The sequence below is a fragment of the Galeopterus variegatus genome, unplaced genomic scaffold (genome assembly GCF_000696425.1).
Source record: "Galeopterus variegatus unplaced genomic scaffold, G_variegatus-3.0.2 Scaffold3598, whole genome shotgun sequence".
Taxonomy (NCBI): Eukaryota; Metazoa; Chordata; class Mammalia; order Dermoptera; family Cynocephalidae; genus Galeopterus; species Galeopterus variegatus.
In genome coordinates, this window is record NW_007729709.1 from 172,363 (window position 1) to 197,423 (window position 25,061).

General features: G+C 38.5%; 1 protein-coding gene across 1 annotated transcript in view; it reads left to right on the forward strand.

Annotated features, from left to right (window-relative positions):
* LOC103601126 (histone-arginine methyltransferase CARM1-like) overlaps positions 1-25,061 on the forward strand; it is a 151,787-nt gene that overhangs the window by 118,405 nt on the left and 8,321 nt on the right. The window contains exons 8-9 of the mRNA XM_008585504.1: positions 5,285-5,462; positions 10,249-10,339. Of these exons, the coding sequence (XP_008583726.1) occupies positions 5,285-5,462; positions 10,249-10,339 (269 nt within the window). The remainder of the gene's footprint in view (positions 1-5,284; positions 5,463-10,248; positions 10,340-25,061) is intronic.

The window sequence follows — 25,061 nt, forward strand, 5'->3', positions numbered from 1 at the left end:
GGACGGGAGCGCCGCCGCGCTTCCCAAGCGGTGCACTATCCAGTGCGCCACTGGGCCGGCCTGTCTACTAGCTTTTTTCTGAAGGCAGAAATTAGTTTGTCTTTTTAAATCTACATTCATTATGATTATCTCAAACTTTTCTATTAGCAGCATAATTTAAATTTTCTCTTATAGAATATTCATACATACCAAAAATACATGAGTATGATATAATGTATAAAGAATAATAGCTAAATAAATATCCATATCCCCACAATCCAGCTGAGGAACTAAAGTAATATAACTATATATTAAAATGCCTATATGCCTCTCCCAGATTCCATGCTCCTGCCTTCATCCCCAAATTTATCAATATCTTAAGTTTTATAATTAGAATAAAAGTTAAAAAAAATAATTTAGTACATCCTAAACAAAACAGATTACTTCTGAATACATTGACCTTTTTTATGAAAAGCATAATTCTATATATTCTTTAGCAGTCTGCTTTTTTTCCCCCTTAAAATTGGGCTTGTGAAGTTTATTTATGTTAATACACGTACCTTCAGTTCTTTCTTTCTGACTGTTAAATAGTATTCATAGTAACGATACACTATCATTTCCTCATTCATTTCCCTGTCAATAGTTCTAGTTTATCTTAAAAATTTGTTTTATTGCTATCAGTATTATTATAAACATTTTAGTACATTTTATCTAGTGCACATGTTCAAAATTTTCTCTAGAACATCTGTTTCTAGGAGATGATATTCTGAAGTTATAAGATAAGTACATCTTCAACTTTGCCGAATAATGCCAAATGATTTTCTTAAATGGTTACATATAGTTTGAATCTAATATATTCTCTGCCTGGATAATGATTATGTATTATTCTATGTTGCTTTGCTTCTTGATTTATTTCCTTGGGTTATCTCTCTTTTAATCTCAATTCTGTTGCTTTATCATCTTTTCTTTAAATCCTTGTTTTATTTAATCTACATTCATTTTGACATATATCCCTTTGCACTTTTCTCATTTGATTTGATTCTTGAAATAACACTGAAGAATAGGTACTATTATTATTCCCATTTCATAGGTGAAGAAATGGATTTCCAGGAAATTATGTTTCTTGGCCACAGTCTCACAGCTTATAAGAGGAAGATACAGAACTAGCACCCAAGTCTTTCACCTCCAAAACTCTTGCTCTTTCTACTGCTTGGAGACAGACTATAATTAAGTGCCATATTGTATATTATAGCCCTAAGACTAGTTTAACTTTCAAACTGAACAGGGATAAACAACACATCTTTTACAAATATAACTCAGTGAAAAACCTCCCAAATGAGACAAGAGCAGCAGCATACCAAGTGAAATTACTGCCCTGATCTATCTTGGAACTTATTCTGGTGCCTAAAAGGATGAATTCTTCTTTTTCCAGCACCTAAAGTGTGTGTGTGTGTGTGTGTGTGTGTGTGTGTGTGTGTGTGTTAAGCAGCTGATACAAGTGACAATGCTATTGGCACAGACTTTAGAAACCCAATTTAATAATAAGAAAGCAGGATCAAAACAAGAATATGATGTGGGTTTTCTTGTGCCTTGATGGTACCTGGAAAGAAGAGCCTTTATTTGGAATCTTCTTCTATCTCAAACTCTTCGAGAAGGACCAGGTCACACAGGTAAAAGGTCATTGTGCAGCAATGAGCGTGGTGGGAGATGGAGCCTTCCTCTGTGCTAGGAGCCTTTTCCAGCACTTAGAGAGACATTTTGAAGTTTATTCCTGGAAAGGAATATCTCTACTGAGCTGCAATTTTGGAAGAATGACACATGAAGTGACGAGCCAGCAAAAAATTATCTGTACTGAGAATGTTGTAAACCAACCAAAGATGGGGGGAGACAGCAAGACTAACTGAAAAAATAGAGTGTGTCTTAACATCTGGAATTCGCTGCTCTTGTGAATCAGTCAGAGCTATTGTGGGTTGAATTTCTGTCCTGTTTTCAAATATCTTTGTCAAGGAATTATAATCAAACCTAGGATTATCAGAGAACTATTTTCATTGTTTCCTAAAGATTGATCTGTAGGAGATAAATATATATTCAATGAAAAAAACAATTGCAAAGTATTCAAGTAAATTTAGATGTCTTTGATTTAACCAAGCCAGCAGTTTTCTGCGGAATTCCTCAAAGCCACTAGTTTACTGATAGATTCTGAATTTGTGAGTGGGATATATATTATAAAGAAGTTCCAGAATTATTTGATCGTGAAGCTCTTGTATTCAAGGACTCCTGGACTTCTGGAACATATGTTGGGAAATTTTGCTTTTTTCTAATCATAAAATGTTAGAACTGGAAGGAGCCTTAAAGCAACTCCAGTTTTAAACCCTAATTTTATAAGGAGGAAAATGAAAATTTAAATGGTTAAGTGACTTCCCCAAGGCCACACAGCCCTTTGGTGGTAAAGGCCAAATTAGAATCCACATCTACAGATTCCTGATCTAGTGCTCATTGAAACTGGTCAGCAACAGATGAAGTCACAAGATGCGGTGACCTGCAGGCAGCCTTGCTGGCTCACTTCCAGGTACATCCTTCTTTACCAGTGAAAATACTGACTCAAAATTCTTTCCTGTGGAACCAAAATTGCTTTTCTGATAGCTCATAAAATTCTCTCTCTGAAACCTTATTATATATCTGAGCTTCCTGAGGGTTCAGAGTCCAAGATTATTCTCTATAAATTCTGCATATAGAGTCTATCTCACACTCGCTTAAAATATTCTCTCATATTGTTTCCTCCAGCAAAACTTAGAAAATCTTCCCTTCCAATGTCCTGTTCCAAGTTGATGAGGCTTTGGAAAGAGACAGTTTCATACACTAAGGTTGTATGAACTGCTTCACATCCCATAAACAATTTGGAAAGGGCATGAAATTTGGAAAGGGGGCCACCTTTCTGGCAGGCAATGGGCAGTGTGTATCAGAAAACTTTAGAAGTTCTTTAACTTTGAAGGAAACAGTGGGAAGTTTCTCTCAGATTTAATTACTTTATTATTTGCCAATATACTATTATAACAGTGAGAAAATTGAAATACCCTGAATGTCCAATAATAGGGAATTGGTTAAATAAATCAAGTACATCTGTGAAATACTATACAGCAGATAAAAATATGTTGTAGAACAATTCAGAGGAAGATGTTTGAAGTAGAGCTTCCCAACAAGTATGCCAGATGCTGAGATATTGATACCCTTTGCCCTCATGCCAGCTAGTCAGGGTCTAGTGTGGCCAGAGTCCCCAGCTCAAAAGACTCAAACTGCAAGCAATCTTTTCTTTCACCCAAATGTACCATAAAATTATTGGGGTTTCTATGTGTTCCGTGATATATAAAAAATATTTATAAACTGATCTAAAACACATTGCATGAAAAAATGATTATGAAGTATTATTATATTGAGATTTGACACACACTCAAGTGTTTAGTTGGAAATATAACCTGCCTATATCTGGATAATGGGAATAAAAGTGATTTTTATTTTCATGTTTTTGTTCATCTACATTTCTATTTTTTAGTGAAAAGTATTCTTTAATAAGAATAATATAATTTTAACACTTACATAGCTCATAATATTCTTTATCTTGTTTGATCCTCAAACAAATCTATGAAGCAGCCACTGCCATTATTATTTTTATTATATACCTGTTATCTTTAAATTCCAGATTTGAAGGTAATAGGAACTGGATAAGTTGATGCAGGCAGAAAGGAAAAGGTGGGAGACATATCTGAAAGGTAAAAAATAAGAAAATACAATAACTAATTGTCTTGGGGAACAACCTACGCTGTCAGGACACTGGGGATTGTGGTATCAGTGATCAAAATAGAATCTTGGAAACACAAGATTTTACAAAGATTTTAAGGACAAACTTAGAGGAATGATTAGTTTTCAAGAGGAAGCTGAATTTTGGCTCTTTGCTTTTTGATACTGAGCAGATGACAGAGCATGTTGGTTAAAATGCCCCAGATGATCGTTGGAACTCAGGTGAGAGAGTGAACCTAATGATGCAGTTTGAAGAGCCGCCCACACGGAGCCACAGTTGAATTGACAAAGCAGATGAATTGACTCTCCTGGGAAGAGAACGTAGAGGGAAAAGCAGAACAGCAAAGGCTTTAACCTTTAGGCTTCGTCTCTACAGAATTCCCTGGACATGACTTCTATGTGTGGAATGAGGATAGAGTGAAATTCCAAGAGTCCTTGTACGTGGATAAATGTTGACAATGACATGTTCAAATACTTTTCTTTGTTGTTCTTCCCTAGATCAGAGATTACTTTCTTGACTTTTAGAAAAATTTAGGTGTAAGCTCACAGGACACGTGTTGGTGAGTGGCACCCTAGAAAATAGGATTATATGTGAAAGATGCCCTAGCCATTTGAAGAAGTGATCAGAAATTGAGATGGTGCTACTGAATCATGACAAATGCACAGTACATTACATTTTGGATGAGCAAAGGGATCAAGCTATGAAAACACCAAATATAAATACAGTGAGCAAAGATCTCAAAATCTCAGGGAACAGCAGCTTGAAAAGGAATGTGCTGGTGCATGTAACATGTTTATTAACACATTTTTTCTGGCAGTATAAAGACATAAATGTAATAATTTAATAACTTTGACATATTTGGCATTAAGAAAAATATATTAGAAATTTAATAATTGTATTTCTCTTCAGGGTCCTTCTTTCAAAAGAGTTCAAAGTTATTAAACAGACTATAGAGGCCATCAAAGAAAATACATGACTGTAAAAATGTACTTCTAAAGAAAGCTTAGTGAACATGGTATTATTTATTTTTGAAATCAAAGGAACAAGGAATAATTTAATAAGAATCAGGATTGTTAATTTGTAGATTATTGTATAGAGTCGTTGACAATTTCATTGCAAGTAGAACAATGGGAAATAAGCTAAAGCCATTAATAATAATAAACAAAAGCCCTCCCAAATACATACATACACAGACCACACATATAAATGTATATGTGAATGTTTGTGTAAAGAGTCTGGAAGAGCATACACGAAAATAGTTATTTCTATGTAGTAGGATTATAGGTGTTTTTATTTGTTTCTTATCTCTATCTTTAAAATTATCTATAATAACCATGCAATAGTTGTGAGGTTAGAAAAATAAGTTATTTTTCTTTAGAAGTGTTCTAGAAACAAATATGTCATTTCCTTCTGTTTCCTATCACATTCTCAACCCATCATTTATAAAACTTATTTTCCATAAGATTCTTAATAACAATAGTTCTGGTAACCCTATGTTATCTTTTTCAGATGCTAGTGAAAAATAACCACCTTTCAGACAAGATCATTGTTATGCCAGGAAAAATTGAAGAAATCTCACTTCCTGAGGCTGTAGATGTGATAATTTCTGAACCAATGGGATACATGCTCTTCAGTGAAAGGATGCTGGAGAGTTACCTTCATTCCAAACAATGGCTAAAATCAAATGGTGAGTTGACCAGTTTCTGGGTTTAGAAAACAGGCTAATTTCCCCGTAAAAGTTTGGCACCCTCTTTCCCCTGCATTTGATTCTGTATAGAAAGGGGGGAAGATTTCTACTGCACTTAATTATTTGGTTCTCTCATCTCTCTCATCCATGACAAATTAGCTAGTCTCCAGCCATGAGAACGCAGGTGTGCCGCATAGTATTCAATAAGGTATAGAGGGATAGGTCAGAGTTCTGTGTTTTTGTCCTGATTCTATCACTTTCTTCCTTAATGAACTTGGTTAACCCTTGACCTTTTGGCTTTGGTTTTCTTATTTGTATAATGATATATTAATATAAATCATCTCTAAAGCCCTTTTAAGAGTTGGCCTTCTAGAATGTGAGAAACTCTCTGGAGTTCACTTGTTCTTTTTTCATATTTTTTTCCTACTGTATTTTCTTCCCCATGAGCACTACATACAGTTGAGATAATATTAAATTCAATATTCTTTTTGTGCTTACCAACTGACTGCAAGTGCTAAGCAATTTCAATAAACTATTTTACAAAATCCTTACAAAGTCTGAATGATGACATTTTCCAGTTTATTTGAGGGTTAGCACTGAGGTTCTCAGTAATTTTGCATCCTTCCCTAAAGGACATTTGGCAATGTCTGGAGACACTTCTGGTTGTCACAGTGGCAGCGGGGGTGCTACTGGATAATGGCATTTAGTTGATAATAGGCAGGTATGCTGTGAAACACCCTTCAGTGCACAGGATGGCCCCTACATCAAAGAATTTTCCAGCCCAAAGTGTCAATAGAGCGAGAGTAAGACCTGGCTTAGCAGGAAGCACTTCTATGATCCCAGTTTATAAGAGAAAGCTCAGACTCACTGCAGGAAAGCAACTTGGCAAGAACACACGTCTAATAAGTGACAGAGCAGGGATCTGAACCCAGGTCTATCTAACACTGAAGCCCACACTCACAACCCCTGCGCACACACTAACTTTCTACTCTCCTCAGAGAGGGTGAACACGTTCCAACAGAGTATTTTTTTCAGTTAAGGTATAGACGTAACTGGCCGCTTTTAAAAGTTGCATCTCTGATGAGAATTTTAGCTCTGTACCTCAATTTTATTTACTTTAAATTATCAATGTTGTAGATCCCTACCTGGATATCCGATGAAGGCAAAATAGTGAACAGTGCAACTCATACAGACCAAGTTATGCAGTATATGCACGTAAGTGGAGTTTAAAGCTTGTCTATAATTTCCTACACCCTTCAAAATTTAGGGGTTCCAAAATAGGCACTAAAAAATTCTCATGGAAAAATAAATAAATGAGCTCAGGCACAGTATACCTAATGTCAAGAACTTCATTAGCGATCCTGTTGTAAATGGCCCAGGATGCGCTTGGAAGCCTTGTGTGCAGGGGATTAAATCTGTGGGAGATGGAAATGAAGAAACAAAGCAGCTCCTCAATCCCCCAGGAAGAATTTTTATTTTTATTTTTTTAGATTTTTTTCAGATGGTTAGGTGCTTTTGTACGATGAGATTTTAAACATAGTTAATTAACGTGCATGTGTCGAGCCCCTCTTAAGCTGAATAGTTAGACTTAATATCTGAGCATCATTTTTCCTCTAGATTTTTCAAATGGAGATGTAATTTTATATGGGGCTGTGTATCTCAAACTACACAAGTAGAAATGAATGCCGGTTTTTTCCGCTTTCTAACCAGTGTGCTCTTGAGGGAAGGGTGATTGATTTTTATTCTAATTATTTTTATTTTCCATCAAAATAAGACATAGTTTAAAACATCAAATAATAATAAAAAGGCTTATAATGAAAAATAGTAGCCCTCTGCCACACCTCTACCTATCCTCAGACTTCTCCTCAAGGGCAATGACTTTCAACTCTCCGTGCTCTTTCTTCTATTATTTACGTACATATTTTTATATAAAATTGTTATATTGTTATTCCGGTCACTCTCTGCTTGAGAATTTAACTTTCCTGCATAGCAGTTTCTTGATGCGTCCTCCCACCCCCATTTTCTCTATATTTATACAGGTTCTTAATGCCATTCTCAAACCCTTGGGGCCAGATGTGTTTCTGAATTCAGAATCTGGAGGACTTTAGACAGTTCATACGATCATATACCATTAGTACTTAACGCCCCCAGTGGGACCCGAGGCAACACTCCAAAATGAAACACACATTTCTGCAACAAAACCTATGAATATTGATACTAAGTGGAATAAATAAAGACTAAAAATAGACTCATGTCAATTCAGGTCAGATTTTGCCATCGAATGATATTGCTGCAAACTTACAAAAATCTGCTGCTTTTCAGAGCTTTTTGGATTCCAGAATTTAGGGTAATAGAATATGGACCTAGATTATTATTTGGTTAAATCAATAATCAATGTTTATATTATTATGACATTGTAAACATTGTTCAGAGCTGAGTCAGGTGCACTATGATTATCTTTATTTTTTCATGTAATCTTTTGTTTTTCCTGGAGTTAATTGCCTTGTGTTTTCATTAGTTTGGTTTTCATATATTCATGGCTAAATGTTTATTTTATTTTATTTTATTTTATTTTGTCACTATACAATGTGGTTGATTATTGTGGCCAATTACCGAAAATGGCTAAGTGTTTCTGTGCTGCAATAGATCTGGCAGATGCCTTCCAGTATTTATTCTGTGGAAGCTTCCCCCATTTCTTTCTTCTATGCTGTAGTCCCGTGTCCTCCTCCAGGCATGAACTACTCACCAGCACTATTGCATGGCTACTATGACTTTCTGTCATTATTTGTCTGTCTTCTCTTTCTTGGTTTACATCATTATTTTAGCAAAGGATATTCTCTAACAGCTTCTGGAGAAAGGGTATTTGAGAAGTCACTTTTTAATGAGTCCTTGTATTATTATTGACTGGGTCAGGAATTTAACTTAAAAACAGTTTTTACTTGGGGCCGGTCCGGTGGCACACTGCTACAGTGCGCCGCTTGGGAGTGTGACGACGCTCCCGCCGAGGGTTCGGATCCCACATACAGACCAGTTCCCGCTCACTGGCTGAGCGAGGTGCGGAAGCAACACCAAGGGTTGCAATCCCGTTGCCGGTCCCGGTCCGGTACGGGCGCGACACTGAGGGTTGCGATCCGTTGCCGGACACGGAAAAAGACAAAAAGGAAAAAAAAAAACAGTTTTTACTCAATATTTTCAAAGCTTTATTTTTTTTGGTTTCTGGCTTCAATATTGTTATTGAGAAGTCCAATACCATTCTAACTCTTGATCCTTGAGAATGACAGTTTTTCCCTTCTGGACACTTTTAATATCTTCTCTTTATTTCTAATGTTCTTGGTGTGAATCTTTTTAAATTATTGTGCTGAACATGCAGTAAATATGTCTAATCAGACTCATTTTTTTTTTCAGTTCTTGGAATTTTTCTTATATTTTACTTTTGATGATTTCCTCGCTTCCATTATCTGACATCCTTGGAATTCCTGTTAGGGTTGGGGCTCACAACATCCTTCTCTGAGGCTTTCCAAGTTTACACAAACAATGACACATGTTAACTTTCTAAGGTTGATTAATATCCTTCTATCTTATAATTAAAAACCCACTGAGTTTTTCAATTGGTTGGGTGTTTTGACACTAACACATGGGATTTAGATGGGAACATATGAATAATGTTACAATTGTGCTTTGTCTCTGACATCTTTGAAAATATCCCAAATAAAACGATCTGTTCTATTTTAACAGACCTGGAGGGCAGCCTAGTTAAAATATGGGCACTGACTATCAGATGAGATTCCACTCCTTGGATTTTGCTCTTCCATTTATTATTTCTGTGATCTTGGCTGAGTCACTTAAATTTCCATGTTCCTTGGTTTCTTCATTTATAAAATGGGTATTATAATAGAACCTGCTTTATATTGTTATGAGGATGAAATGAATTAATACATGAGAAGCCCATAGAAAAATACATGGTAGAGTTAACATAATCAAGAAATTTTTGCTATAATTATTATTATTATTATTATTTATTTTATGATATTGCCTCTGTTTTATGACTTTTTTAGGCCACCCTTATTTCTGAAATATAGTTAATAGTTTATGCTTTTTTAATGTGCAATTTAATAAATGATAATGAAAAAGATTCTCCCTGAAATTATTAGAATAATAATGCTGATCATCAGGTGGCATGCCAGTCTAAGTGCTCTTTTGCCCTCTAAAGAAAATCTGCCTTTCCTGTGGTGACTGTATATGCCAGGAACAAAGCCCAAGTGCATAATTCCCAGCATCGAGGATGGTCAGCATCCATACAGCACATGCATACATGTCTGATTACACATGTGCAAAGTCTGAGAGTGAAAATAATAAAGGGATGATGAGATTTTGATTGTCTTCAAAGCTAAGTTGTGTTTACAGTAAGTAGATAGATGAATGAATGAATGAATGAATGAATGGAAGTACCCAGAATTGCAAACACAGGACATACAGAAAGGAAAAAAAAAAAAAAAAAAACAGTACCTGAGAAGGCGACTGTGCCAGGTTAAATGCCTCACCTAGGCTGTGCAAGCTTTTGTCATCACATAGCTTTGTGAATTGCTTTGGTATTCTTTTCTATATCTCCTCCAATTTTATGCCTAATTTTCTTATCCTTGCTTTGAGACAAAATTATATTTTATCCTGTTGTGTAAAACTGAAATAAAATTAAAGAACAGAATTGGTCTCAGGTGGCAGGTGAGTGTCCCCTTCAGTCAGAAGGCTGCAGGAGTCAACCTCTGGGTCTGTTGTCTTTACTCATTAGGAATGATGTTCCTGACCTTCGGCGACGTCCACTTGGCCCCCTTTTCTGATGAACAGCCCTACGTGGAAAACTACTCTAGAGCCAACTTTTGGTAATGTTCTTTTCTCTCTCGTCTTTCTTTTCCTTCAGAGTAAATCAGTTCCTAAAACTATTAATATTTTGGATGAGATGATGTTGGGGCTGTTGTGCATTGTGGGATGTTCAGCAGCAACCCTGGCCTCTACCTATTAAATGCCAGTGACACCTTCTCTTTAGAGCTGTGACCACCCAAAATATATCCAGACATTACCAAGTGTCCCCTTAGGGGCAAAATCACCCACAGTTGAGAACCACTACTCACAAATCAGAAACAAACACATTAGGGAGCTGCGTATGCAATGTCAAACATCCAGAAGGCTACCCTGCTGCAGAAATGACAGCATTCTCCCCCTGCCTGCAGTCTCTCCCTTTTCACTTTTCACCATCCAGTTCTTTGACTCAGGGCTGTAGCTTCTGTTAGAATGTGCCTTTGACAGAGAACAGATCATTCAATTCACCTCCATGTAAATGAGTTGATCCAATTCTTCTGGAGTTTTCCCAAATCTCTTTGGAGTTTTAATTGACTGTTGGCTTTGGGGCAATTCACTTTACCCCTCTGAGACTCAGTTTCTTCATTTGTAAAACGTGAACTAATACAAAACCCCTGCCAGTTCTACATCACCATTCCTTCTGGGTTTCTTTTCCAAAAATTGTTTTATATAAGGAGAAGGAGGGAAGGAGAATGACAATATGGGACCCATGGGAGGGAGAAAGAGCAGAGATCATCCGTGTGGGAATGTTCCATGTGTTCCAGGTGTGTGCTGCAGGTGGGCGAGGGTAGATGCTCAAAGTTAGGACCTTCTAATACACAAATGTCCAAAGTTGATTTCTGGACTTTTCTCTTTGTAATCCTGGTGAAGGGACAGCAAATACGAGGTGCTTTGGTTTCCTGGATTACAAAATTCTTTGAGGTGTGGGATCAAAGAGCTAAAGGTTTTCTTTCTCCCTAATTTTTCCTTGCAAAATAGGCTTTCCTACCACAGACTCATAATGTTTCATGGTTTTGCTCAATCTGTAATTCCGAGATTCCAAGCCACAGACTTTCAGATGGGAGTGCATGGCTTTTTGGTGCATACATATGTGGGTGGCGTGGGGGACAGGGAGGCGTGCTTACCTTCATAATGAGCATTGCTCTCTGAGATTTTGCTGACCCTAGATGTCTGTATTTTAAATGTGACCTCCTGAGCCAATGGAGAGGCTGAAGAATTAGGAATTTTAGGCAGCAGAGTAGATGAGACCAACAAAGTAGAGGTTTGTTGTCCAGGCAGTCCTTGGGTGACCTCCCAAGCATACTGTCTGCTCCCATCTTATTACCTTGAGGATGTTCATGATCACAGGAGGTTGGCTTGGATCCCCATCAGTATACAAACATGCTGCTTCTTATTCTATCTAAAAAAACAAAAACAAAAACAAAAAGCCAACCTTCTCTATACCTCACTTTTCCAGTCAGGTATGCCCATCTCTCCAAGACACTTTGCAGCCAGAGTTTTCAAAGGATCATCTATACTCACAGTCTCCAATGCTCCCCTTCAAGTTCTCACATGAGCCATTTCTGCAAAATCACTCATATCAAGGTCACCATATCTCTACATTGCTAAATCCAGTGATCAACTCTCAGTTCTTAACTTACTTACCAGCAGCATTTGAAACACTCTTTTGCCCCCCCACCCCACTCTTTTGATTTTTCTGCTATCTTTCTGGTCACTTTCTCAACCAGGCTTCCCTGGTAGTAACTTGTCTCCTTAAGCTGCTTGTATTGTAGTGCACCAGGACACAGTCTTCAGACCTTTTCTCTGTCCACAGTTACTCCCTTGGTGAGTTTACCCATTCCCGTGGCTTCAAATACCATCCATATGCTAATAATTTCCAAGTGTATAACTCCAGCCCAGACTTGTCCTCCCAACTCTGTATTTTCGTAGCCAGTTGCCTCCTGGACATCTCCCCTTGCAGAGACTTCCCATGTCCAAATTTCAACTCCTGGTCTCCCTACTCCCACCCAAAACTTGTTCTACTCAGTCTTCTTGTCTCAGTTGATGACAACTCTTTCCTCCCCATCATTCAGGCCAAAAACCCTATAGGCCTCTCTTTCTTTACCCCCATATCCAAAGCACAAAGAAATTCTATTGGTTCTACTTTCAAAATATATCCAGAATCTGACCAATTCTCACTATATTCACTGTTCTCCCTTGATCCCAGTACCATCATCTCTCAGCTAGATTACTGCCATAGCTCCTTAACCTGTCTGTTCTCGGCATAGCTAGAGCCTTACAGTAGCTTCTACCCAGTCTGGCTCATTTCTCTCTGACCTCATCTCCTACTACCACGTTCATTCAGCTCCAGCCACACAGACCTCCATGCAGACCCTCAGACACATCAGACACGCTCCTACCTTAGGGCCCTCGTAATTACTGATCTTCCCACCTGCAATATTTTTTCCCCAGTATTCACATGGTTAATCCCTTCATCTCCGTAAAGTCTTTGTCAAGTGTCACCTTCTCAGTGAGTCCTACCCTGACTATCATATTGTAAATTGTCACCATACCACTTCTAACCTCTCTTTTTCTATTCTGTGTTTTTCCCCTAGCATTAATCACCTCCCAAACGACATATAATTCCTTTCTTTATTATTATCTATTGTCTATACCCTTCCTGATAGAATGCAAGCTCCACCAGGGTAGGGATTCTGCCAGTTTTCACTGATATATCCCAGGCACCCAGAACAGTGCCTGCCACATGGTAGGCCCTCAATAAATACTTTTAGTAGGAGAGAACAGAATTGTGGTTACTAGAGGTGGAAAAGGGGAGGGAAGGGGGAGTGGGACGGAGCTTAATGAGAAATTGGTTAACAGACACTAAGAATGATTATGTATTGTAATGATGAACAAGCTAACCATCCTGATGTGACCATCACACTTTGTACACAACTACTGAAAGTCAACTTTGTACCCCACATATATGTATAATAAACTATCTTAAAAATGAAAATAAAATAATAAAATTTGTAATAGCAATAAGAATAAAATTCTCTGGAGTGGGTAAAAACTCCAGTAAGCTCAAGCATATACAGAAATAATTGCTATTAAGATTTTAGTTGGTATATTTCTAATTTTTCTATTATCTTTCTTTACAAAAACAGAATCATACCCTAAGTACCATGTTAGAGCTTGATTTATTTTTTACTTTGACAGTACTTGTTTTTCTCATGTACTTAAAATATTCTTTTCCTGCAGTGTTTTTCTCATGACTATCTCATAATTTATTGATTCAAACTTCAATGTTGGATATTAAATTATTTTAATTGCTATTTTAATCCCATAAATGTTATAAGAAACAACACTCAGGTGTTGTTTTGACATTCTATAAGAATATAGAATCTTATAGGATATCCTAAATTCTTTAAGAAATAACACTGAAGTGAACATCCTTTCATAGAAATCTTGCTGTGCATTCTGATTATTTTCTTACGATAAATTGCTAAAAACAGAATTACTGGACCAAAAGGTGTGAAGAAGAAACTTATAAAAAATTTTTCTTATATATTGCCAAATTGCCCTCTAGAAAATCTTTACCAATTAACACTTCCACCAGTGGTGTACGGGAATGTCTGCTGAGTCTTGCCCATACGGGATATGCTTTTTAAAATGTCAATCTGATTTGCAAAAAAAATGGTGGCCAGTTTATTTTTAATTTGTATTTCTTTGATAGCTGGTGCATTTGAACAGTTTTATTTTTAGTCAACAAACACACACAAAAATTTTCTAAAAAATATGTAGTTATCAAAATTCACAGCCTTCACTTTCCTTCTAACTCCTCTTCCTTCATGAGGAAGGTTTCCACATTAGAAGACCAGCATTTGAGCCTTTTGTTTCTTTGATCCAGGGAACAGGTGGTGAAAGTTTGCATCATTTCTGTTGTAAGAGGCAAAGACGTGGAAATGCTGACTGGGGGGACGGGTGTGCAAAAACGAGCTCGTGTGAGTTTTGAAGAAGTGAGCTGAGAGACTGAGGAACAACCATCAGGCGAAATAAGATCATCAGACATAACCAGTTATAATCCTCACCTGACCCTCTATCAACAACACTTGACATAGTTGACACTCTCTGTACTTCTCTTCTGAAGCCTAAACCTGGTTTTCCTGCTTCCTTTCTGGCCCCTACTTCTCAGTCTCATTTGCTGATTCTTCCTCGTGACCCAAATCTTTAATGCTGGAGTGACTTCAGGTTTCATTCTTAGATGTCTTCCCCTTTCTGCCAACACCCACTTCCTAACTTGATCTCGTTTGCCTCTTGGCTGTAAATACTGTCTTTATGCTGACGACTCACACAGCAGAACTCCAGCTGAGACCTCCCCCAGAAGCACAGACTCAGATGTCCTCCTGGCTGTTAATGACTCTCCTCCAATGTCTATTGGGCATCCCAACCATTACATGTCCCAATGCAAGCTGCTGATCTTCACCATCTCTGCCCTGTCCACCCCTGCAAAACAAAAACACACAACAAAACAAAAAACCCTGAGTCTACTATAGTCCTGCAGTAGCCTCCTATTTTCTCTCTTTGAACAACAACCAAAATGCTCTTGGTGAAACATAATCCAGGTCATATTTTTCTGCTGCTTAGAACCCTCCAGTGGCTTCCCACCGTCTGCGTGGTAAAAGCCAAAGTTCTCACAGTGGATACTAGTTCCTATCCTGCTGCCCCTGTGACTTCATCTCCTACTGCTCGCTCTCGTACTCTCTCCACTCTGGCCACACTGGTGGCCTCCCTGCTTTTCCCTGAACACCCCAGGCATGCTCTCAGATCACAGGCATTTCCTCTACCTGAAAGCAGACGGCCCCGTGGCTGTTCTTCAGGCCTTTACCCACATGTCACCTTCCCAGAGAAACCTTCTGTCCATGTAAGACTGTAATCTCAAATTGATTAGCGGACACAAAGAATGATTAAGTTTTGTAATGATGAATATGCTAATTATTCTGATTTGATCATTGCACATTGTACACAGGTATTAATATTCAACTCTGTACCCTACAAACATAAATAATTGATTATGCTTCAATTAAAAAACAAAACAAAACTGTAATCTCTTCCCTCCTGGACGACCTTACCATACTTTTCACTTCATTTTCCTCTACAGCTCTTGTCTCCATCTGCCATATTGTATGTTTTCATTTATTTATTTTATTTATTGTCTATCTCCCTTCATGAGACTGCAAGTTCTGTAAGGGTAGCTAATTTGTTTACTGCTGTATCTCCGTTATCTAACCTAGCTAGTAATAGCTGCCAAATACATTTTTATTGACTAGAAGGTGTGTCTTGATTTGTAAGAATTGTCTCTATATGAAGATATTAAGGTATGATGTATTTTCTTCAGAATTTCTAATTTGCTTGTAATTTTCTTTGTGGTAGCTTTCACCACAAAAGAAGTTTTTTACATATACAGCTAAATCTACCAATATTTTCCTTGTTTCTTTCTTTTCCTTTATTTTAAGAAGGGCTTCCCCACCCTGAATCTGATGTTAACTTCCTTCTGCTTCTTTTATGTTGTCACTTTTTTCATTTAACTTTTTCTAAAATTTGCATTTAACTCTAAAATTCATCTTAGTGTACAGTGTGCAGTAAGTACATAACTTTATCTTTTCCAAATGACCAATTACGAGGCTGTCTCTTAGCAGATCTTATTACTACATTCTGATGCTAGTAGCAGTCACCTACAAAATTAATAATTTTCTTTGCTTTTTGGATGATGATTTCTTGGCCTTCATTAAGATTCTCTGGAAAGTATCTCTTGAGAGTAAGCCTCAGTCATGAAGAATCATCATTCCCAGGTGTAAAACTTTTTTATGTGATGGGCAACACTAGCATTATTAAAAATAATTGGCTCAGGGGCTTAACACCAAAGCCTGTAAATATAATCTTAAATAGATTCTCATATCAAGAAAATATATACATAGGATTAATTAGGAGAAGCAACAAATATTCTCACAAAATTTGAGCTCAAACTAGGTTGTCTTATTTATTCATTACAGTTTTAGAACATAAAAGCATAATCAATGTAGGAAATAATTAAAAACTGGAATAATCAGACTCTAAAGACAGACTGAAATATGTTTAGTTCTTGATTCTGTCAATTACCAACTATAAAACCTTAGCCAAGTTAAGTTAATCTCTCTGAGACATAATTTCCTTATTCAGAAATTGAAGATAATAATCTTATCTACTGGAGATGGATGGGGAAGTTTCAGTTTCAGGGATGGGTCCTATACTTGTACTTTCCTATCATCATAGCCCTTTCTTCACAGGCCACATTACCTGATGCTGAACATATCTATCCCAATTATATATTTAAGAACTGGGGAAATAATCATAGGGTTGGGGTATTGGTCTCTGTCTGTTGCTTACAACAAAATACCTGAAACTGGGTAATTTATAAAGAAATAAAATTTGTTTCTTACAGTTTTGGAGGCTGGGAAGTCAAAAGTCCAGGAAATGCATCAGATGAGGGCCTCTTCCTGGTGGTGACTCTATAGCAACACAGAGTATCACATGGCAAAATGGCTAAGCAAGAAAGTGGGTTAAGCTTTTCATTAGCTCTTCTTTTAAACTCATCAGAACCATGCCATCACTCCAGGAATGGATCAATCCATTCAAAAGGGCATAGTCCTCACAATCTAATCACCTCTTCAAAGCCCCACCTGTCAGTTACCATAATAGGACTTTTCACCATCAACACTGTTACAGTGGGATTAAGTCTCTAATGCATGAAACTTTGGGAGATACATTCAGACCATATCAGTTGGTATGAAACCATTGGATACACTGTGAGATGGATTTGATCCAAAACTCCATTTACTACCTGTGCTCCATAAGCCCTCACTAACCAAAGGCATTGTAGATCCCCTGGTATTAGTATCAGCTCAGACTTCTTGTCTAACATTCCTCAAAAAATCTAGGTATTCTCCAATACAATTGCTTTGTCATAGAAACCCAGGTCCCTCTGGAGAAGGATTGGGGAATATTTACCATCTGTGCTTGTGGTGGCACTGCAGAGTCCTTCCTCAAGGGGGCTGGGTCTCAACTTCATGGACCAGTGGTTTCTGGATCCATAAATCTATTAGATCTGGAAATTGGGTGAGGGAACTAATCTTTCCTTTGTGTGAGCAGACACCATCCTTCTGCTCACAGCTAGAAAGTTTTTTGTTAGACAAATTGAGCACTATCCTAGTTGACTGTCTATTTCTTTCACCTCTCTAGTAACAGCGGGATCTCTTAACAACCACCACAGATCCCAAGGGGTCAAGGTGCCCCGATTGCCAGTCTAATCTTGCTGCCCAACACAGTGATTATGTCATTCTTGCATGTAACAGTTAACTGCTTTCTTGCTTCTGACATTCTAAAATTTCATTCAAATTATGCTGATTGGGAGCACAATTTAATGGCAGCAGCACCTACCACCATCTTCTACAGCTACCCTCAGCTTCTCAAAGACATCGCTGTTCTCTCACCAGTTTGTTCCCTATTACCTTTGTGAAAGGAGGGTTTCCTGGGCTCTCTCTAAGATGATAGTCAGGTGGAATGTTCTTAGGTCTCCCATAGTAAATCTATCTAGCATTTCTGCCTGCCTGAGCCATCTCACCCCTTCCTCAGTACTATGCTGTAGAAATTCTGCAATCTCCACCTCATTCACTTGGTCGTCATAATGACCAAGCTTCAAAGCACATCTGAGCAGACTATTAGAGTTGGCTCTGAGCACCCTGAATCCTGTAAGTGCCCCATGTCAATGAATTGTTCCCTCTCCTGACTTATAGTCTACCCTTCCTCGTCCAATACCCTTTAAAATCCATTCCTGGTTCTTAGCGGAAAATATTATCTAGCTTCTGCAGTTTCTTAGCTGTGTAAATGATCTTCTGGAATAGACATTGTATTTACTGCTCAGGCTGTGCTTGAGTTCTCAGCCTGACAGGATTGAAGGACTATTAGCCTGGAGGCAATGAGTGATAGTTAGACAGATCTTGAGGAGAACAAAATTATCTTGCAAGACACAGACTTCAGGAAAAGCCGTGTAATCTTCAGGGAAGGGGAAGTTGTTCTCCTCTGGCAAAAGCAAGAAAAATTCTGCTTCTGCTGGCCTAAAGGATTCAGGGGAATTGGAAAGGTGTTTTCAGAATTTTCTGCCTTTTCCATCCACCGATTCCAATCTCAGGTCTCAGGGCCCTACTCTTTCCCCATCAGGGCCTCAACTTTGATACATAAGATGTGTTAAGGTTACATGTCCAATCTTCTTTGCAGCTCCTCTGTAATTATGATTTTACTATCTTGTTTGGAGTTGGGGAGATGAAGTAGTTTCAGTTTTAAGGATGAGGCTTCTACTTGTCAAATTCTGTACCTGGTTTTCAGCACAGTCGGCCTTGGAGCATCAAGGAGGTAGAAATTGACTTAAATTCTGCTAGAGAGGCCCTCTGGACTTTACAATGTGTCTTAAGGTGGGAGTTGGCTGCTCTGAGATTACAATTTCATTTGCAAAGCCTCCAATGCTGTTAACAGAGCATTGCCTACTCCTCAGTCCATATCATTATCACCGCCCCAAAACTTTAAGCACACAGTCACCATATAACCCAATGTTTTACCTTCTACCTTTACTGCATCCTAATTCATGACCAGCAAGACCATTAGAAATTGTGATGAAACTAGCCAAGGGTTATCACCCCCACTTACCACCACATTGAGGACTTTATTTTCATCAAACTGGTGAGTAATTCCATCTGGAGGGTCTACAGTCTGGGGTCACACCTGTCATTGATTGTCTGAGCTTGGGTTCCCCAGGAAGTAGGGTCTTAGGCAAAGCTTATGCTCCAGCTTTATTAAGGAATGCAATCCCATTGAAGCAAGAATGAGGAAGGGAAGGTGGGAGAGTTAATGCAAAGTTTCATTACCAAACTGACCACTTGTGGTATCAAACAACAAGAGATAGTTTGATCTCTCAGGACCATCTTCAACAGATTGAGTGAACTATATCTCAGGATGATTTATGCAGGAGATGGGAGAGAAATGAATTTATACACTGGCTTGTATCTCCTCATTGGTCAAACATTAACTAGCCTGTCCTTCTGCATTGTACACACATGGACACCAAATGGGTCTCATGGCATCTCATGCCCAGAGTCAGCAGATTCCTGGGGCAGGAGGGGAGAGGCACATGGTGCAGGCCTGAGGTGAGGCACTGTCAGGTGTGCCCAGATGAGATCAAATGAGCCCATACTTGGGTACAGCTGGGACAGAACACATGGCTGAGGATTTCATAGACAAGCAAGACTTGGTGACACTTAAAATGTGATATGCTACCTAAGGAGCCAAAAGATATTCCCAGTTTCCTTTTCAGAGTATTGTGAGTGGATGGTATGCATTTACCATGCTTGATAAGGGCAGATCCAATTAAGTGATATCAGAGATGCCAGTGGTAGGTAGGCTGTGGTCAGTTGTTCTTTACAAAGATCAGAAGTCCATGCTTGCAAAGGATGAGGAAAGGTGAATGTCAGTAGAATTTTGCCACAGTCAGTGAGAGCTCACTTCTTGCTCCTTTCCTCTATGAGCTTATTAAATGCCTTGATGACCAGTGTACTACCGAGAAACACATTATTTTTTAAGGAAATCCATTCAAGTGAATTGACAAGCTTCTGAGTTCTACTGTGAAGGTTCTGGATTACTTGTTCCTAGGCTAATTCTGCCCCAATATTGAAATTCCTACTTAAGGGTCTTTTGCATAGCTAGAGTTTTGGGTCTTCTGCTCTTTCTCAAATATATATTTGGCCCTGATAGTCACTGGTTTATAGAAATACTATGTGGATCAAATAAGAACATTTCTAATGACGATGTGATAAAAACAAATTTTTGTAGAAGCGTAGTATACAGCACAAAGTATCACAGAGATAGAACTATTACAGGAATACTGCCCTGACCAGTGCAATCATGTCTGAATTTTTATGTTCCCATGTCCTTGCCTCATCAAATGATTTCTTGGCCTATAATCTCCTTTAAACTATCCAGTATTCATTCTTGATATATCTTTTGCATCTCTGTCTATATCTGCAGCTCTTGAACTCATCTGACTTTTGCTCTTAGACTAAGCCTCAATTTCTATATTCATCTTTCTTTTTAACTGTTGTCGAACTCATGGTTCTTCTATAATATTCTGCCTCTGGACTCATACACATCTGATCTGAGTAGTCAGACATGCAGTATTTCAGTTTCGGGGTCCTCTGGCATCAGAGCCATTCATTTTCGGGCAGAATTTCTAAGTCCAGCAGATATCCACCTGACCTTTCTCTGGCCTAATCCTGTTCATTCTGGGCTATAACAATTTAGTTCAGTCTTCACAGAATCAGGACCTCACTTAATTAGGCAAAAATATTCTCAGAATTATGCTCATGGCACATGTACAATACATGCATACTCTTGTTTTATTAATTGTTTTATTTTTAGTTAAGACTCTTTTGGTTTTGAGTGACCAAAAACACAGTGAAAATAGCATAAGAAAAAGAGCATTTCTGACTAATGCATTTGAAAAGTTGAAGGGTAGATTTGGCTTCTCAGACACAAATGGACTCTAAGACACATATGCCTGCATTGGGTCCTGGTCTCTCTCTAGTCTTCAGCTCGGCTCCATTATGAGATAGGCTTTTCCTTCATGGCAGTAGTGTGGTTTCAGCAAATTCAGTTTTATAATCTCATAGCTCCATGTCCACTTTTCCTTTGCCACAGTTTGAACAAAAGCTCATTGGGTCAGGTGCTTAACCCTGAGTCCATCACCAAGGTCAGGATGATCAGATGCTCTGATGGGCTGGGACTGAGGCACATGCCAAGGGCAGAGTCAAGACCATCCAAACCACAAGAACTGAGAGAGGGGGTGAGATACCTCCCAGAAGAAAATCTGGTACTGTTACCATAAGAAGAGCAACAGTTTGCTGGGTAGAACAAACAAAAGTTATCCACCATAACTGTCTCGATTAATCTACTCTTTCCTCTGATATGGCTTCCCTAGGTCCAGTTCTTAAGCCAGTCAATACTATCTAGATTTAGCTGGGCACATGTGAGGGTGCTCCATGGGTTCCATCCCAGAATCACAGTCTTTCCTTTACCTCTTACAAAAGAGGCACAGTCTGGTGTTTGGTTTCTTTTAAAGGACTACACACCCATTTTTCCCTCTCCTTTATACTAAAACAAAACAAAAGCATTAGTTTGCAAATACAAAAAGTGTGTATAACCATAGCACATGGAAGATATGAGCCACATTACTTTGCTGATGTTTAAACCAGTAAAGCCAGAGATGTAATGAGCAAACATCTTTACACAGTGGTATGTCTGCATTCTGCTGATGCAGAAAATTGTGTTGAATCAAAATCACAGTGAGATATCACCTCACACCTTTCAGGATGGCTGTTATCAAAAAACACTTCTCATAGAAGAGAGTAGAATAGTGGTTACCAGGGGCAGGGGAGAGTAGGGAGGTAAGAGGGACAAGGACAGGTCGCTCAGTGGGTACAAAGCTCTACAGGTCTGCTATACAACATTGTACCTATAATAAAAAATAATGTAGTGTACATATAAAATCTTGTTAAGAGGGTAAATCTCATAACTGTTTTTACCACACTTACATAAAATAAATAAAATAATACACATAAAATATAATTTAACTTAAAAAAGAAAGAAAATTGTTAAAAACAACATAAATTAAATAAAGATGCAATTTGTTCCTACACACATGCCCTTGTCTGACTCAGAACTCCCACCAGGCTATTCCAACCACACTCTTATGGAACATTTTCAGCACCATTTGTGGCTTCAGTGACATTCTGGGATTCTTGCTTTTGTTTTCTAGTTCCTGGAGTTATACAAGTCTCTCATCAGGTTGGCATCCCCTTAGTTGTTAATTCTGATACAGCATAGTACAAGACAAAAATGTACCTGTTGAACAGCATGACCGAATTCTCTCTCTCTCATCTTTTTATCTTCCTTCTTTGCTTCATTTTCTTTATTTTTTAAGAATAATAATTCTTAATGGAGATGAGTAGTTTTTTTGTTAGGATAGAATGAAGATGCAAAGATTTTTATTAAAGTAAAATATCTGAGTTACGCTATGAGACAGAGAGCTCATATTTACAAGAGAAAGATGTGCTCAGTTAGAGAAGCTACCCTCTGTTGAATCTGAAAGATCAATGCTAACATCTATGAGAGAACCTAAGCCTACTTCATGATCCTTCTAACATACATCCAGGACACTTGTGAGGAGGAAGGATGTGGAAGGGGAAAAAGAACAAAAGTCCAAGGAGAGACAAGAAACACATGAAAGAGACCAGAGGGGGAAGGCTGTCCTGGATGCCTCTGCAAGCAAGGCTCTGTGGACGATGTGACATTAATGTGATGGGACATGGGTTGCTTTATTCTCTGGATATGCTGAGTAGTCACTAATAGTAAAATTGCTTTCCTTCTGGACTGTACTTGCAGGCCTTTCCAGATGTTGCATGCATTGTGATGGTGATGATGTGGGAATGGTGGGAAATGTGAAGAATTTCCCACACGAAGAATGGTGGGAAATGGAAATGTGAACACAGAAGAACAAACACACATAGACTCTTTCCCTTATGTGCTCATGAAGAGGCTGTAAGTTAACTTAGAAAATAAAACCCACGCATGATTAAAATGAAAATTAACCCTAGCTCCCAAGTCAACAGATTAGTTTTCTGATCCATCCCTACCCCCAACAAATCTTAGGAGATTGTATCTTAGGAGATTGAAAGAGATGCCAGCTCCCATCTGCTTTCATTATTTTATGATGTATTACAGAAGGATATTTGAGATTTATAAGAATTAGAAATATGAAATATGGCACAGCCAGAATTTTTTTAAGACCCAGGCAATGGCTCTTTGCCCACAGCTCTCCCACCTGCCCCAGGAATGGTGCCCAGTTGCAGCACACTGATTGTGGCTGCTGGGTTTTAATTGGTACCGAACACACAACGCAAATGGCACAGAAGCATCCCCTCTGAGAGCTGAGGTTGTATTCGCTGAATGGAGAGCAGTTTTTAACTCAGTCACTGGCAGGTGGAGGGCTATCTTTGCCCTTAGAGTTTCTCTTTTACCTACTTGGCCAGGATTTTAGAACAGCTAACTTAGTAGACTCAACCCTGGTTGCACATTAGAATCACCCGTTGAGCTGTGGAACTAAACAGGTACTAGTGCTTCCCCCCTAGATCAAATAAGTCACAATTTGGGGAGATGTAGTTCAGGCATCAGCACTTTAAAAGGCACCCAAGGAATCCTAAAGGACAGATAAGGTTAAGACCTTCTGGACTATCTGGGAAATTCTCTCTGTCTCTCTTTCTGTCTCTGTCTCTGTCTCTGTCTCTTTCTTTCTTTTCCTCCCTCCCCCTTCCCTCCTTCCTTCTGTTTCTCTCCCTCTTTTTCTTCCTCTATCTCCCCCCCTCCCTTATTCCCTCCCTCAAATAATAGGTTTTTGTGACAATGACTTTTTCCAAGAACACTCTCATCCTCATTCTAAATAGTGAACAGATCATTTAAACCTGTGGTGTCCTGTTTTCAAGCATTTTTCTAGGCTTATAGGAGACTTGTTTCCAATATATGTGTTTATAAAATGATAGGAAGTACTGTTTGGCTTTACCTGTGGGCCAGCTTGGCTCTGCCCCGTGGGAGAAAGAGAAAATTAGAAAACAAGCAATGAAGCTGAAGAAACTTGGGCAAATGATTTTCCATTTCCCCATCATTCTTACTGGTGCCTGTGCACACACATAGGGCCACTTAGGATACCAAATCCTCCCACTCATTCACTGATGAATTCATTCATTAAATAAATAAATGTGCATATTTTTAGCCCTAACAATATTCCAGGCCCCATGCGAAGTGCTAAATACACACTGATGAATAAGAAAATAGTTCTGCTTTTAAGTGAGTGAAACTTAAATATTTCATTGTAACACAAGGTTTCAAATTTTTTAATGGAAATATTTGAGCAGAGTCTTAAAGATTAAGTAGGAATTAACAGGGCAAAAGAGGGAAAGAGTCATTCTAGGTAGAGGGGAAGACAACCCAAGGCTCAGAGATGAGAAATGGCAGGAGCCCTGCAGGAATCTCTAAGGAGCTCGGTAGGCTTGAGTTTCGCCTGCATGTGGAGGACTGGCTGTCGGCTTAACATTGTTAGGCCTGTCCTGCCTCACTCCTGCCCCTGAGGGCATCTGAGGCTTTGACTCCAGATTTAGAGCCTTATTTTGGCTAATCCTTTCATCAAAATCTGACTGCACCATAATTTTTTAAATGTTTATTCTGTGTTTCTGTATTTGGTTTAGTTTTCTTCTCTCTCCCCTGCAGGTTGGTGAGTAGGGTTTGGGGGAGGATGGGGACTGACGAGTTGAGTTCCTGTCGGATTCACAGACTGTACAACATGTGTACACACACCCTTCTTAGGGAAGCCTAATGAGGATAAAGGCTTTCACTCTCTACTGATAAAGTTCCCAAGCCTTCCTGGAGTTGGGCCTGGGAATTTGAATTCTTAACAAACATCCCCAAGTAATCCCATGGCACAGTCAGATTGGGAACCACTGCCCTAGTTCCCAGTACTGATCTGAGAAGGTGACCTCCAGAGAATACTAGCCAACACTTACATGGTGGTAGCAAAATGCCAAGCAGTATTCAAAGTGCTTTTCTTTTTTTTTTTTTTTTTTTTTTTTTTTT